Below are 17,249 nucleotides of genomic sequence, written 5' to 3'. Positions count from 1 at the left end.
ATACCTAACATTTTACAGCAAATGAATTAATAAACTTACAGGCTCTTCCCTCTCTCAATTCCATGCTATTAAATAGGAAAAAAAAGAAAAACTTTCCAAAATTACCATATATGAATTAACATATATAATGCATCTAGCAGAAGACATAGCACTACAGAATTCATTTACTATGTGAAATGAAGTTTAGCATAATATTAAATATGCCTTGAGGTATAAACTGTGTATATGTGATAAATATATTCATTATGGTAACCAAGGCTAAATTGCATTGCATGGTACATCAAAAAAAGCTGTTTATCTACCATAAGAAAAGTTGTTTCCCATATTTGTATCTGTAAAACACTGACTTACAATTTAGTTACAGGATTGCTCATTTAGCAATGGGAATATAAGAACAGAAGTATCACACGTAATTTTCTCAACCAGTGGTAAAATAAACTACAACAAAATGGAACAAATAAAGTCATATTGAAGTTTTTAATCAAAAAAATCATGAGTGAAGTCCACTGTTTTAAAAACTCTTTTGAATGAACCAATTTTCAGAATTGAGACAAAAGAAAATGCATTATCTGATCTGCTTCAGCTGCAGAGTCTGAATACTACAGTACAGCATCACTAAAAATTGGGAAATGCAGCTTTGATGGTGAACATAAAATGAATCAGAACAAGCATTAGTTTCGATGAAATTACCATCAAGAAGTAGAAGACTTTATTAGCTTATTCAATGTGGCAATCATTTTCGAAAAACTGAGAACAATCCGAAATGTAGATATTGATTAAAGTTCAAAGTAGTAAAGTCATTTAATTAATGAACACAATGTTGTAGAACCATTTTTTTTTAAAAAAATCATACTAAAATTGGCTAAAATATTAGAAAGAAATTATAAATAATGCATTATTTTATATATTTATGACATATTATTAGGAAGTTAGTAGACTGAAGATACAGTAGACTAAAAAACCATGACTAGTATCATCATAGCAGTTAAGCATAATATATTTTTGACTTACCAGCAGTAAAGTCATTATTCAGATCTATAAATGCATGAGAGTGTGGTATATACATTTTACTTTGAGTGTCCAATGCAGGATGCCATGAAAAGTTCCTACAAGACAGAAAGAAAAAGCAATGCATCCCATCAATGGATAAGGACTGTTAACCATGATAATATAGGTTCATTAAAAAGAAAAAGGGGGGGGGCAGGGAACTTAACATAAAACTGAATATAAATCATGCTCTCCTAAAACAAAGTTAAAATTAGTGCGTAGTTCACAATATTCTGAGTCACTAGACTGTTTGAGAGGTTTTTGCAAAGGATGATCTCTATGAAAGAGATTTCAGCAGGTTTCTATTAACTGTCTGAAGGAACTTTTTTGTACCCAGAAAAGAACTACCACCCATAAGGAAGCAAAATTTAGTGCCTGGACTTCAACTGTAAATGTTCAAATATTGTCCCCACTCCTTTACCAAAGCAGATTTTTTTCTACTACATTTTGAAGTCTACTTTAAGATTAATAAAGATGAATAAAAATTGACATAATCATATGCTATGTAAAGCAGCTGATAGACTTTAAGTCACAAACACATAACCCCTCCTGCTCACTGTAGGAGACTATAGACTGTGTGATTCACCAGACAGGTGATACAAGTTTTACAAATGCTCCTACATCCAGCTAGAAGTTCTGCCTAAAAATCCATAAAAATCAGCAAGCCTTCACCATATTTTCCTGAAAATTTAAAAACTGTTTAAAATTTTATCAATTTTAACTGTAATATTATCAAAGAAATTATTACTATTGCAAAGTAGTGTTACAAATGTAGTATTTACTATAATATTTCAGAGATGATCATAATGAGAGAAAATGGAAACCTTTTGCTGACAAAGATACATTATATGCCTTTCAGTAACTTCACTTAGGTCACAACCTCTTATGTTCTTCAAATTCAGTTTTTATATTAAAAAATTAAATAATATTTACGATCTATATGGAGAGTCTTAATAAGTCATTATCAAATTTGGACAATTTAATTTAAAAATGTAGTGAAATGTTGTTATGCAGAAATATGTATGGGACATACAAAAAAAAGTATTTTTTTCCATAAACCAAAAATGTCTTATTATCATAGAGCAACAGTTCAAAATTTCATGCAACTCTAATTACTGGTCATAATTACCACAATAGTAACACATTAATTAGCCTGACATTTAGTTGCTTGTAATCATAGGTTTAGTCATAAGTAAACATAAATACATACTTCCTATATTCGTCAGCTGAATATGTACTTTAAAGACACCTAGTAATTATACTATAGCTCCTTTTCTAATGTAGTAGTTTCCAAACATTATTTGGTTTAAAAACAACTATGCTTCAGCAAAGTCTTTGGAAAATTGCTATATTTACTTACTAATACATGGACATTCAGAATGATGGTATAATTAATGATGAAAAATGCTTAAAAACAGAATATAAAGTGTGCTTTTCCTCTCAGTTGTCGGAGACATGGCATGCTGAGCCTTGTGATAGACAGCTCTTCTTACTCTTAACAGTTTTGAGAAAGCTCAGTAAGATGCTGAAGCATGCTGGTTGGACTGCTTTTCTAACAGTCCCTATCACTGCTCTCAGTTAAAGGAATAGATGTTAAAGCAACTGATACAAGCAAGTCCGTTTCCAAGTTCAGAATACTTCAGTACAGCAAATGAACAAACCAACCAACAAATGTTTATTATTATATTTATTTACAAGATACATATAAAAAAAATCTGGATATTCTTATCTCAGACCAATAGTATATTTTAGCTCAATGATTTACTTTGACAGCTGGGGAGAGTATTCCCTATGCTCCCTTCCATCATAATGTTCACTCACAGGCCTGTAACATTTGTCCTTGCTACCCCCTTTTGAACTCTGCTTATGAAAAAATCTCATTTTTCAAGACACCTACATGAAAAAAGGGACAACTGTTAACCTTACAAAATGCTGTATCTTACCAGTTACATGAAAGAAGTTGAAGCCATCCTAGTTACAGTTCTACAGAAAGATAATAATATAATCTAGTTCAGATCTACATAAAAGCCACCAATACATTACCCCATCCGAGGAGAACAACAGTGAGCCAGAACAAGCGACAAAGTTTCCCGAGGTAAGTAAACAGTATCATTTCTAATTAATGACGCAGCTCAAAAGAGGAAGAGCTGTATTTATCAGCAGCAGCTTTTGAATTTTTGAATTCAAAGAAATAAATATGTCCTAAAAAAAAAAAAAAAAAAAAAAAAAAGAAAAGAAAAAGAAAAGGTTGTGCTTCCATTCTCTTACTTCAGCCAGAAAGGAGAGCTTTCCAAGATAAGGATATTATGTTGTAATAATCTCTTCGGAGTAAGCATATCAAATCGTCTAACAGATAGCTAGTTAATGAAGGATGCAACTGTTCGAGAAATTTGTAGTTTCCTAATTGTCTACTTTGAGGGAATAATTATGTATTTGTTTGTGTTTTTAAAATACTGCTAAAAAGATTTCTTCAGCAAAAATGAAGCAATGCCTTCCAAAACTTTTGTCTTTATCTTAAAAAAAAAAAAAAAAAAAAAAGATAAATGTCTTCACTATATGATCACTGCAAGGTTACCATGCTTTCAGGAACACCCATGAGGAATCTGCAGGCCCTGTTCCATAAGCCACTAGATTTATATAAAAGTCATGATGATAAAATTTAAATACAGAATGACAAAAAATATATTGCCAAGAAAGGTATAGTTTCCAATTACATATTTAAATGATATTAAAATATTTATAACATTTTCCCTACTTCACTTCCAAATGACCTCTGAGGAAAAGAATAGACCTTTATTGCGAAAGAACTATTATAAAAGAAAATATCCATTTGGGAAAAAAAGGCATAGTTTTTTTTAAACTCACTGTATCAGACTGATATTGAATGATAGAAAAAGACCCCAAAAAATCCTCCGCCTCAAATAACATTTCTTAAGGGCCACGGAGATGCAAGGTAGAAAGCCAACAATGCACTGTTGTCATAGAAACACAGTAATCATCGGATTGACTTCTCCAGTACTAGTAGACCTCTTTTGACAGAACTGTTAAAAAACAGCTATGTGGAAATGCACACATTCTCTCTTTTAAAATAAATATAAGTATTGATTACATGAACCCTAAGCAGCTGTCACATCAACATCTGGGTTTCTGCTGAAACACATGGCATTACAAGGTTCCACATTAAAGATAAGTAACATTCAATACATTGCTTTCAATTTCCATTTAAAAGATCCAAAATACTAAGTTAGAAGACTCAAACTTCTCTAGAATCATTTCACACAGAAAAATCAGTAAACAGGAAACAGCTAATTTAAAGGTATTATCCTGTAGAACAACATGTCCTCAGTTCCTAATTTTCCCAATTAATTTATTTCATGATCAGCCAAAAGGGAATGGTTCAAGAAGTCAAAAGAACAGATTTCATACTATCAGAAAAATAAGAACATAGGATATTCATTTTTTTACAATTATTACCCAACTTGCAATTGTGCTCTGATTCCTGAATCTTTTGGATACTTCCTTCTGTGGACTCTTACTAGAATTCTCCTTTTTTAATCTACATCATAGGGACAAAAACCACAGAGAAAATATAGCTTGATTGTTCAATAGCTAGCTAAAAATACCTAACATAAAAGATTATTTCCTTCAGCTCTGGGGAGGAACTATGTTAAAAATTTTTTTAATAATTTAGTTACAAATGCAAAAAACATTGTTGACCGAAATCAACCAATCTTTCATAATTATGCTGTAATATCTATCTCGTAACTGTGATATGAGTTGAACTAAATCTCTTTAGAAAACTAAACTTAATATGTAATACAAGTTCCAGTATTAAGTTATAAAAGTTACTTTCATTGGTCATGCACACAGTTTTTAATATTGACGTTTCTGTATTTTCCTTGTTACATGTTCTCCATTAGCAAAGACCACTATTTTTCCCTAAGGTGATGTCTTTTCTATTTCTTCAATCTGTTAGAATTTTCGTATAACATGCTCCTAGCAGAATTTCTTCCGAAATCAAAAGGCAGAGCAAAAAAAAAAGCAGTTGCAAGACCCTAAAATAACATTTATAAATCCAGGCAAACAGACATTTTTAAATGCTTCAATAAAGCAAAAAAGAGGCAATGACCATATTAAGCCAGTTGAAACTATAACGATAAAAGTAAACTGCCTAGTCTAATGCCTTACCACTTTCATTTTATGGAAAACAATTTTAAAACACACTGCTTGTTGAGATTAATTATTTGGCCTTCAAGAGAAATTAGGTAATAAAGTACAAAGGAGAATTTCCTGACACACTCTTATGATGCACAAGAAATCTGTATTTTTAAGATATGTGAAAAACAAAAGGTGAATCCTTTGACACATTGATAACTAATTTCCTCTGCGCTCATCTGTATCTTTTCCCTCTTGCAACCCCAGAATACTGAAAATGTACAGATGGTTACCCTACTCTTATTCTTCCTTTTCAATATTTATTTCTCTATCAAGCTTAATGTTTTGTTTCTGCTCATATCTGCTACTTCGAGAATCTATTATTGGATCATGTTAATAATGTAGTTTCTTTTTCATCCTTTATTTTGCACCTTAAAAAGAGAGCAGAAATTTCTTTTTAATTCTGAGCACATTCTTGGCTAATTGAGAAACAAAACCTTTAAATTAGGGAATAATTTCCAATTCAAGTATCCTTCTTTTGAGACTTCCTTCCTTTTTCAATGATGCCCCAAACCTCAGCATTATCAATAAGGTTATTTCTTACAACAATTGGGAAGTTAGTGTATTCCAAGTTCGCTTTGACAAGACAGGAAAAGATATATAGAGACATATTTTTAGTTGTGTAAACGTCATCCTATTCAAGAGAAGAATGTTCACTAATTCAGAATCATACCAAAATATATCTTTGAAAACACAGTCAAAATATCTGGCAAAAGCTAAAATTTTCTTTTTGTCAGATTACAAGTCCTCAAAACAGTATCAGTAAAACTGAATAGCAGGCGAACCGTCCTTCTTTAGCATTACTTCATGTTTTAAGTATCTATTTGTGTTTTTGACAAATAGGTGTCTATTTTCAGAAGATAGATTTGAAATTCTTCGCCCCTTGTCCAGTCTTTGAGATATTTCACGGCATTTTTGGTTTGATTTTAGTGATTAGTCCCTCTGAGTGGATAGAGATCCATTATTTTGTTGCGCTTTGATTTCAGCAGCCATACTCAAAGCAGTTAATCAAAAATAATCCTTTGTATAGTTCTTACTAACCATTATAATCAATATCCCATTTAAAAAAAAGGTTAATTTTTAAATCCCAGCATTTGCTGGGTAGTCCCATACTAGAAACCAAAAGCTAGTAAGAATTTTAATCATAAAATCTAATTCACTGTTACTGCACGCAATGAGGTAAAGTAAAACTCTAGTCAACTTTTATCTGCCAAAGATTCACTTCTTAATCTATAAAATATATGAGGCAGAGAAAAGCACTTGCATTCAAATTTAAAGTTGCCCCTGATTTTTACAGAAGACTCTTTACACATTAGCATACCAAATATTCTCCTTAATATATATGTTAATACCCTTACATTTTCTACATTCCATGCTTTTGCTTTTCTATGTTATCTAACCTTCCTGTTACAACTCATTTCCTGGATAAATGCAAGTTGAAATTATTTGCAAGTTTACCCCAAACACTGTTTAAACAGAATATTTCTTTTTTTCCATTCCTTATATTGGAAGATCTGCTCCAGAACTTCTCTCTTCCAGTCATCACTTACACTTCTTGTTAGCCTAAGTGTAGCTGAAATTCTAGACATTACTTAAAAACTTGAGTTTACATTTTTCTCCAGCACTTAGTATAACAGAACTCCCAATAAAGATTGTAATAATAAGTACCATGGTGTACTAACAAAGGAGATGATAACTGCTGCAGGAAACAGATTTCTCATATCAAATAAGTTTTTTGTTTTCTTGGCTATTGTGGAATTTTTACTTCCCTGTAAAAGAATGCTGCAGTGTCGCATAACGTTTAAAGGTACACATAGAAAAAGAGGAAAAACTTCGTGTGCTTGCACAGTTCCAATTAAACACGACAGTCTTACACCTTTTTAATAACAACAGAACCAGATGCAAAAAGAATCAGTAAGTTATTGAAATTCATGCTAACATATAGTCCCTTAGCTTACCTGCCTATCCATATCTGTGGCTTTTTGGAATCTCTTGTAACACCAAAGACATCAGGAATCAAGTCACCATTGAAGCTGAAAATACAAAACAATTTCAATATAACCTTATCTATTATAGGAGTCAAAAATAAATATTCTTAAGTCACCCTATATATTTGGTTAGCATTTTTCCCTCCAAGCAATGAAGAATTTTCAGCTGTGCATTCTATTCTGAGCTTTGGCTCTTGTCTGGGTGGTTAGCAGTATGCTTCTTTGAATATCTTAAATTATACTATGCATTTGATTTCTCTGCTGTACTCATCAGTTATGTTACTTAAAAGGAAAAATACTTGTGGTCATTTTGCTTCAAGATTCTTTCAGATTTAAGAATGCAAAATTCATCAAAAAACTTCTTTTAGTCAGGTTTCTTGCCTCCTCTACCCTTCCACCACAGACAAGCTGTTTTCCAGGCTTTCTCCAATTCCAAGAATCTTAAATAGTCTTGTTTACACACACCCAAAGCAACAGGAGTTTGGTGAGTAAGGTTTGAAAATTATCAGTGGAACCTGAGGAAGGCTTAATAGTGTAACTAACAAAGCTGAATTGCATGTAAGGTATAAGTACAAACTGAAATCACAATACAAACTTCTTACAGGGAATAATTTTTGTTTTGCACCAAATCAAAATAAAAAAATTAAACAATTCTTCTTCTGACTAGAACACTGAGCATTGAAATTAAAAAATTTAAAAGCTCATTCTGTTACTGTTGCCAGAATGGTATAATATACCATATTTGCAAAGATGACTCAAATACTGTCTCATCTTTTGTTAGACCAAATAATGTTATCTCTACCTACAAATCATCCCCTTCTTAAAAGATAATAAGACAAGGACTATTTAAGATTTTAGTGTTAAAATATATTCATCTAAGATGGTATTAGTCACTGTTACAAATGTTTTTTCTAAAGAGATAGAATATACTTACTCCATTATTAGAGGCTCATCATAAAATGTCTTATTTAACACATCTTTATGGTTAAAATCTGAAAATAGAAAACATTCACTCAATTAAACTACAAATATCTTACAACATTTGAATATTTAGATAAATATAAATCTTCTATTAATTTACAACTATTAATTTGAAGATCAAAAATCAGCAACCATTGAACACAAACAATTAGATGACTTCCTGAAGTCCCATGTAAATTTAAGCTTTTAATTTTAGATAGTAAATGTGAGTCACAGTTCAAACTCTGAAACTTCTTCTCTCCACTACCTAGGATTACAACAAATGATTCCAAATAGATCTTAATGAAAAATATTTCTATGTAAGACTGCAGTCACTTAGACATAATACAAGTCTGAACTTCTTAGAATAATTTTGTAACATTGTATATGAAACATCTGTTTACCATTTTGTCATTGTAAATTTCTATCCACACATACTATGTGCTTGAAATACAGATTAGAAGTAGACTTCACTATTACTCATGGCCCAAACTCCTTTTACAATGTCCCAGTTCCTTTCATCTCTCACATACTAAGTTTATCTTCTTTCCAAGTATGTCAGTACCTTCCTCCTGATTTGTCACACTTTCATTATTCAACTGAGTACCACATACCTTCCCATTAACCTTACTACATATCAACTATTTTATGAAAGTCACTCCTGTCTAAAATACTCCAGACATCTGAATATGTCTCTGAAAATACTCCACATATTTACATTTGTGCCTCTCATCATTCCTTTACTGAGAAGCAAGAGAGCATAAGTTGTTTCATATTCTTTCCAATACTACAGCTATTATTCTTTTAACATTTGATCCAACGTATTTTCCCAGGTTGCTTGTTTCATATCTGCATAAAAACACAAGTAATGGTATCTGATACCATCACTTGCCTCACCTATAACTATTTTAAGCCATTGTTGTTTATCATAGCGACTGTTTCTCAATAGTTTTTATGAGCTTGAGAGATCATCTTTTGCTTTTCTGTCCTTCTTCAATCTCTAAACCCTGCCTGAAACCCTTTCCTAGCAAAGTCAACAGAAAACAGAAAAGACTTCAAAAAGTCAAATAGCCCACAACCCCACCCCAAGACAGAATCAGCTCTACCCTGAACACTGCTGGGAGGTGTTTTTATAAAATTCTTGAAAATTTTCAAGAATGGAGACTGCAACCTACTCAAAAAACTATTTCAGTGCATCACTGCCTCCAGTGTTTTTAACAGTGATAAGAGTATTAAATTAATGTTGATAAGTTTAATGTATAAATTTTCAAAATATCACGCCTAAACTTCACATCAGGTTCTCAGCATGCACTAAATTAAGATGAGATGGTATATTCCGATAATCTTTGTGAAGCTGATGTAAACATAATGTGGAAGCCACAAGAAGTAGCTCTTGTGTTAGTAGGCTACTCCTAGTCTGTAATGTCATTTGGTTATGTCTATTGCATAATATAAAACCAAATTTTAGCTCTGTTCTCTTACATTAATTATTGAATATATTTTTACAGCAAAATGAGTATGAAGCTGCATAACCACTACTTCAGCTGGAAAAAACAATCACCACAGTCAAATTAATTATAACTTCTTGAAAATACTTTGTATTAAAAGTCTACAAAACTTTATTAATAAGTAGTCTCAGCAACTTACCTAATGTTTGGTTGTGTCCCCAGAAAATAAACACTGAAAGTTCATCTCTGCCATGATTTTGAGTCTGGGTAGTGAGAAGGACATCCATTTGTGAATCACCATCATAATCTCCAGGAACTACACTGGTTATTACAGTGCTTGGAGGTCTAAAATTAAAACGTTACAAGTAATTGTATAAATGAGTGAATATTGAAAGCGTTCGTGTTAAAGGCTAGTCTGCTCTTCCTAATCATTAGTAGTTGGCTCAATATAGTATTTTCCTTCATCATGCTTTTTAAAGTCCACTATTGCAAAAATGCAGTAAGTTTAAAATGCACTCAAGTATTCTTTGGAATTCCATCTTTCTCCAAGGAAGAATGACATCTTTAACCCTACACTTCAGCTAACGGACGTTCTTCAGCTGTATCTCATTTTTAAAGCCATGTAGCATTTATTAATTGCTAAGGCAATTATCAGTTTTATTCCAATAGTAACTACAGAAACTACAAGAATTTCCCTGAAAACACATCTTGGAATGGAGTCTAATGCTACCTTCCAAGAAGATTTATCCTAAGATATAGGTGTTAGTTTGCTTTACTAGGACATAAAATTCTCACACTAAGTCAGCTGCAAGAAGTTTCCAAGATATAGGTACTTTTAATATTAATTAGAGGACAAAAACAAAGTGGGGTAGGAAGAGGCTAAAGTCATACCTACCAGTTAATTATATGAATGACAAAACTCCTTTCCAAAAATTCTGTCATATGAGAAGTCTAAACAAAGTAAAACAAAATGTACAGCTACAAATCAGGAAACTTTCTGGTCAAAGAATTTGAGCTCTAAAAGCAAGTTGAACCACATAGCCAAACAAATAAACACAACAGAAACAGTTCTAGTCATGTTCTTACTGACTGCAAAGATGTACTTTCAACAAAAAATACAACTTGCATTGTTTCGTAAGTGACTACTTACTTCATTGATAACCTAACTCTGGGCTTGAAGTATGGTTCTTTCTGGTCTGCCAAAAAGATAAGCAATTCATTTCCTGCAAAACCAAATAAGACTTAATGAATAACCCTTAAAGACAAAGATCATAAATGGGTTATATATGAAAACAATATTTAAAAAGCTATGCTATTAATAGTCGCTTCTGACAATAGCTGAAACCTTCAAAGACTTCCCACACAACCACTTCTTCCTCCTTCAAAAGGAAGCAAAGGAGTGCCTTTTCAGAACAACATTAGAAATCTAAATGAATCTTAAAGACATGCTAATGTCAAGAAGCTCCTTTGAGGCTTAGTGTTAGACCTTTCTCATTCTGATTTTTACCATACTTGTTAAAATAAAATGTTTTATAATGAATTACAAAACATTACACGTGAAAAAGTAGTAAGTATCAGTTCTATACACATAACTAAAGCTTACAGGCTCTGAGTCTTACAATATTGACTCAGACTAACGCTTGCTTTCCGAAGTCTGCTGACAGAAGCACCTTAAGTGAAACTCACAAAAGTAACCCACTTCCCTAAGCATTTCCTCACTTAGAGTCAATGATATATGCTGATTTCATGTAATTATTTCAGGTAGATCTAAATAAAAGCCCACAAATTCTGTTACAGAATGAGTTGAAATTTGAGGAACAAAAAAATTTGTGAACTGAACTTTATAATGCATTTTCATTTAGTAAAGCACAATTCATATACACTTACTTCTGAAAGTAAAACCATAGCTCACAGCTTAAAAAAAATTATTTTCTTTTACAAGTCCTTGATTATTTATGTTTGTTGCATTCTCCAAAAAACTCAGCTGGAGCTTCCTGAACTGTAAGAATTAGGTTACCTCATTGAAAATAATTTTATAACCTGAGCTACCACAGTGTATTTGAGGAGCACTATTCTGTAGCAAATTTCATAGCTGTGGAATAGAAAAATACAAACTTCCTCATTATGAAAAGAAGGTAATTGCCATGAACTTATTTGCAAAGGAGAATATGTGAGCAATGAATATATGAAAACAAACCCTTTCACAACAGTAAGGTGACTAGCGCAGCCTCATCTGACAAGCTAATAAAGCCAGAGCTATGCTACACATTCATAGAAGATTGAAAAAGTTGGCACATAGTAAGGCGAAGAAACTTGCTGGCTGGCTAAGTTTCTCATAACAAAGATATAGTTCACCTACTGACTTTGACTTGTCTTTTTACCACCCACACAGTAAAGTAGTGATCATGAGGAAGAAGTAAATCCATCTCAATTTGCACAGACCTTACACAGATAAGGTTCCAGGAAGGCAATTATACCACTTAGAAATGAGATCTTCCGGTCACTGTACACAGATCTACGAAAATTTCAGTTCAGTGCTCATCAGCAGTCCAAACAGAATAATGGGAATTACTAGAAAAATAGAAAACAAAACTACTATGCCACTACATAGGTAAATCCATTCAACTATGTCTTAAATGCTGTTTGCACTTCTGGTCTTCTCAGCTCAAAACAAAAACAGTGGAATAAGAAAATTACTAAGGAGGATGATAAAAACTGAACAGCTTCCATATAAACAAACACATCTTTCTTATTGTAAACAGATATGAAATCTGCAGTCTGAAAATCCAAGTGAGGACACAAAAGTTTCTAACGTTGCCCAATGAAGTGGAGAAGGAAATAACAACCACTGCCTTGCACTACTGGAAGAGGTCTCAAACACATCTAGAAGACGGTGGGTTAAACAGGCAAACAGCATGAGTCTCCCCACTTGTCACACAGAAAACAGGTAAGCTTGTACACCATTTCACTTTTCCCTATATTATTACACTGCAGTTTCAAAAATGACTAAATCCAGAGCCTCTTGGTAATCCGGAACTGTTTGTGCATCAAGATACTTAGGGATCAAGGTTACCTCTAAAGTTTTGCTAGTTTACCCTCATTTATAAAGCTACGAGTGTGAATTGAAAAACAAAGTCTTTAACTTATTTCACAACCATGAACTTAACTTTAAAGAAAACGCTTCTTGTCCTTTGTAAAAAGTCTTGTTCTGTGCAATGCAAACTGAAAGTATTTCTTTTCATACAGAAATTCTCTCAGAAGTAAACCAAAGACAATTTTGATCTTTAAAATATTTTTATTATTTAGTATTCTCACCTTCAGTAATGCTGCAAACTGGGAACTCAGATATGAACCTTAAACGTTATAATTTAAAATATACACCAAAGGAAAAGAGGCTAAAAATTCCCGGGGGGGGCGGGGGGAGAGAAAAAAAGGTCTTTCCCTACGCAAGGAATGGGAAACAAGTATCTAAGAAGAACGCGCAGCTTTACAAGAATATATTGTAACAGGGACACGCAGAACATAACACACAGCCGGGAAAACCACTCCACCGGCAGGCGCTTGTACCAGCGGGAAGGAAACCCCGAGCACCCGCACGGGCCCCCGGCGGCGCGGCGCGGCGCGGCCCGCACTCACCACCTCGCAGCACGAACAGGTCCGTCTGCTTGTCCGAGTTGAAGTCGCCGAAGGCCGCCAGCGTCCCGTACGCCTCGGCCCCAAACAGCTGGGCGGTGACATTCTGCAGGGCGCAGCCGGCCCTCGCCAGGGCCAGGAGCAGACAGAGCCCGAGCGGGCGGCAGCGGCTCGCCATCCTGCGGCGGCCGCAGCGCCCCCCCGCCCCCGCCGGCACCACTTACGGCAGCGCTCGGGCGGGCCCGTCACAATATCGAGCTCGCTTCCGGGACTGACCCGGCGACTTTACGACAACAGCGTGACGGGCTGCGCGAACGTGTTTACGGCTGGCTGGGGTAACAGGCGGAGCGCGCCGCCGGGCTCCTTCCGCGCGGCGCCAGTGGGGCTGCGGCCGCTGCTCTGCTTAGAGCGCAGCGGCGGGAGCCGCGGGTCCTCCTGGGGATGGCGGCGGCGGCAGCGGCCGCGGCCCATATGGCCGATGTGAGCTGGAGGATGCTGGAGCTGCGGGCCCGCTCTAAGCGTTCAGGTCTGACCTCTTGGCTTGCCGGCGGCGGGGCCCGGGGGGTCCCTCTCCTGTCTTGCGCCTCTATCCCGCTAGCGGCCCTGGCTCCCACTTTCCCTCCTCCCGCTCTGTGCGTGTCCCCAGGCCGGCTCTTGCCCGGATTCTTCCCTGCGGCTGTTTTCGCTCCCTGCCCGCAGCTTCGCGTGTCAGTCACCGCCGGCGGGGCCCTGCCCGGCCGCTCGCGCCCCGCCGCGCACCTGTTGCAGGCGCGCGCGGGGCCGTTGGGCGCTGCCCAACCGCCGGCGGGCCGCGCGGCGAGGGCGGGGCGGCCGCGCCGGGCCCCTCCCGCGGCCCCTGCCGTCCTTCTGCAGCGGCGGTCAGAGAAAGCCTGGTCGCCCGCCGATGTAGGACCGCAGCGCTTTAAAGCGAGCATCTTTAGCCAGCGTGTCCTTAGTGACACGAAGTTACGAAACCTTTAGCGGTGGCATGTGGCAGCGCTGTGCGAAGGCGGCTGTTATAGGTAGTATTGCTGTAGCCTTTATAAAGCTCTTGAACTGATTCAGTACTTTGAAATTGCAGGCATTTTTTTACCCAACAGAACTAGCTCTTGTCTGGTTTTCATTGGATAATCCTTATTTATTTTATTTTATTTTTTAAGCCTGATGATTTCTTACTCTGATTTTAGACTCCCTGGTAGCTAGATTCTGGCCTCAGAGGAAAGAGTGATGTTTATTGAGTTGACTTGAATTTCCAAAGTAGAAAACCCCTGTGATACTTATTTTTATTCTATCTTTTTGCAAAATCTAATACTAACAGGGCTTTTGTTGGTAACATTTTAATGAGAACAGTTTTCCAAATGATCCCTGTGGTGTTTTATTGTCCTATATGCTCACAAAACACAACCATAATTTCCCTATTTACATATTCAGTTGGTCCTATTGCAGTGATGACTGGCCACACAGCTTGGAATGTGGAAGTAAAAGAAAATACTGTAGACTACCAAGAGGAAGGCTTTTGTAATTGGTTAATAGATGACTACTCTAATGTGTATGACTTAAACAGTTGCACTTGTGCATAATACTACTTTGTGAGTAGTGTTGTGAGTTCTTGTAGTATTGTGAGTACTTGTGAGTCTTCCATTAGGAGGACTATCCAATAAATAGGAAGGAAGGCAATCAGATGATTTTAAAACATTTGACTTTTTCTTAGCTGCTGCTGTTGCCTTGTACCTTTTTTGTTAAATGCAGAAAAAAGTTACTTCTATGATAACAGATTACTGTAGTTCACTTTCTTCTTTTACTATCTGTACATTTTCTTGTCATTTAAATAGTAACTGAAGAAATTTATTTACTGAAGGAATAAAAATGATTTTGGTTGAAATGCTGTTCCAATAAATAAAGCTAGTTTAAAAAATTAATTTTGCATATGACTTTGCAAGTAATGTTGTCTAAAAATGAAAATTGTTTTTTTATTTCTCAAGTTTACTCTTACATCTTTATAAATATGTCAAAACTTGTGTAGTTTCAGAGCTTTTTGTATTTCCTTACTGATGTACTGTCAAAAGCAACCCTGGTTGGTAGTGTAATTGAAAGTGATTGATACTCCTGCATAGTGTTCAAACTGGCTGAATTCTCTGCTTTGGAGTCTCAGTTTACATAGTACTGTGGTATTGTCTAGTAAGCATGGAGCATATACTCACACTCATGTATGAAATGCATGAGTGATTCATTTAAGACCCAGTCCTGTAGGTGGTAGTGCATATCATGATGTTTATATATATTAAAATATGAATTACCTTTTTGCTAGTAAAAACAAGTTTTATTGAGGGTTTTCTTTCACCCTTTTCTTGAACAACAAAATGTTTAATTTTTACTGTGATAATTATCACTTGGGAGCAGATTATAAAAAGCATTTGGTAGTTGGCCAGTTTGCAGGCCCTGAAATTTTGGCTATTTTGAAGGGTCTACGTTTCTTTAAAGATTTGGAGCAGGTTGTCATCATAGTTATAAACTATTTTCTGACTTTACTTTCCAAACTGGAAGATGTTCTGTCTCCAATAACTGAGGTACTCAGTACCATAATCAATGCATAAAAATGCAAATAAAAAATCTTAATGTAAATTACCTATGAGGTAATAGGAGCACTATGCTTCAGTAGAGCTTTAGCTCCTAATTTCTGCTATTTCTTAACACTTTTATATAAGATAGTAGATAATATTGTATTTAATCCTGAAGTAGAATGCATCAAATGGACTTCATTCTGCACCTGCTGACTTCAGTAGCAAATTTCCAAAATTACACTCCTGTGTAATGTCCAAAAGATGGACTCTGTATAGATTATGCCATTTTACTCAGACAAGATTTAGTAATATAATGAAACTTTACTATTCTTCATGCTGTACACTACCTTATGTTAATAACTTCACTAACGCTGCTTTCACTTAATTTAACGGTGATTGCCTTTAACATTTACTAAACAATTTTGAAAATTGCTGTAGTTTAGCCTGAGCCGTTTGTGATTAGCTGCACCAATTTGAAATGGCCAATTTGGATGATGACAGAGCCTTCTCTGCACATGCCTTTTTGAGATGTGGTAAGTGTGTAGTTTTGTTTTTGTTTGTGGCTATTTTATTTTATAAAAAATTGTTGTCTTTGTGTTTCATGTGGTATTTTAGTTTTGTACTAACAATTCTTTTAGAACTGTACAACAGAATTTAAATAAAAATGTGAGCTCTTAGAGTCAAAATTTTCTAAAATTGAAATCTACTTAAATTGAAATCCAACTTTCAGGTTTTCCTGTTTTGTTTATGTTCTCTTATTTTCCTACAAGTATCTCTCTATATAACAAACTCATTACCTAACAATCTCTGAACTGTGATTTCTTCTTTAAGATGATGGTCATGAGAAAGGTGCTCTAAGAGTACTGCTTAAATTTAATCCCTGAAATAAAACCCAACATGACTACTTTAAAGAAAAAAAGTTACACTTTCAGCAAGTCAGTCACTATCCTAAAGCTTGTCTTTTGGAAATTAAGTGGAAGCAAAATAAAGGCCTCCTTGCTCCCTGCTGCTGCTGGCACAACTTCTATTTTGTTCTTCCGTCCTTTATAAAGGAAGCTAGATTGTATGAAATTATCAAGACCTTTACTGTTCTGATTTAGCTCAGTGTACTTTGAAAAGAGTTTGACTGCAACAAAATGTCCGTATGTGATGCTGATCTATTAAAAGCCTGTGTAGCACTTGCTGAAACACATAAGCAGTGGAAGTTTTAGTGCGAGTTGCCAGATAAGAGGATTTCAGCTGTCCCTTGCAACAATAAGATCACTTGAACTACTTTTTGCTGTGCCTGACATTTCTGTTCTGCTTCTGTAATGTCAAAGGACCTGCAATGTGTTGACATTATAATGAAAAATACTGTATTTTTCTCATTAACTTGATGTCTGTTGTCTTGGTAATGG

General features: G+C 35.2%; 2 protein-coding genes across 7 annotated transcripts in view; one reads left to right on the top strand and one right to left on the bottom strand.

The window, feature by feature from the left end:
- ITFG1 (integrin alpha FG-GAP repeat containing 1) overlaps positions 1-13,498 on the bottom strand; it is a 98,998-nt gene extending 85,500 nt beyond the window's left edge. The window contains exons 1-7 of one of the 3 annotated variants that reach the window (XM_062586771.1): positions 13,295-13,348; positions 12,101-12,229; positions 10,809-10,881; positions 9,858-10,003; positions 8,185-8,242; positions 7,221-7,295; positions 1,012-1,106 (exon numbers count right to left, since the gene is read on the bottom strand). In XM_062586771.1, coding sequence (XP_062442755.1) covers positions 1,012-1,106; positions 7,221-7,295; positions 8,185-8,242; positions 9,858-10,003; positions 10,809-10,813 — 379 coding nt within the window. In that variant the 5' untranslated portion in view covers positions 10,814-10,881; positions 12,101-12,229; positions 13,295-13,348. Of the gene's footprint in view, positions 1-1,011; positions 1,107-7,220; positions 7,296-8,184; positions 8,243-9,857; positions 10,004-10,808; positions 10,882-12,100; positions 12,230-13,294 lie in introns of all 3 variants that reach the window. The other 2 variants (XM_062586769.1, XM_062586770.1) reach the window with 2 other exon arrangements.
- Positions 13,499-13,633: 135 nt separating this feature from the next.
- Positions 13,634-17,249, top strand: part of PHKB (phosphorylase kinase regulatory subunit beta) — a 90,514-nt gene continuing 86,898 nt past the window's right edge. For 2 of the 4 annotated variants that reach the window (XM_062586549.1, XM_062586554.1), the window contains exon 1: positions 13,634-13,817. In XM_062586549.1, the coding sequence (XP_062442533.1) occupies positions 13,733-13,817 (85 nt within the window). In that variant the 5' untranslated portion in view covers positions 13,634-13,732. Of the gene's footprint in view, positions 13,818-16,290; positions 16,386-17,249 lie in introns of all 4 variants that reach the window. The other 2 variants (XM_062586550.1, XM_062586551.1) reach the window with 2 other exon arrangements.

This window comes from Rhea pennata, chromosome 13 (assembly GCF_028389875.1).
Source record: "Rhea pennata isolate bPtePen1 chromosome 13, bPtePen1.pri, whole genome shotgun sequence".
Lineage (NCBI taxonomy): Eukaryota > Metazoa > Chordata > Aves > Rheiformes > Rheidae > Rhea > Rhea pennata.
This window is presented reverse-complemented; position numbering and strand designations above follow the sequence as displayed.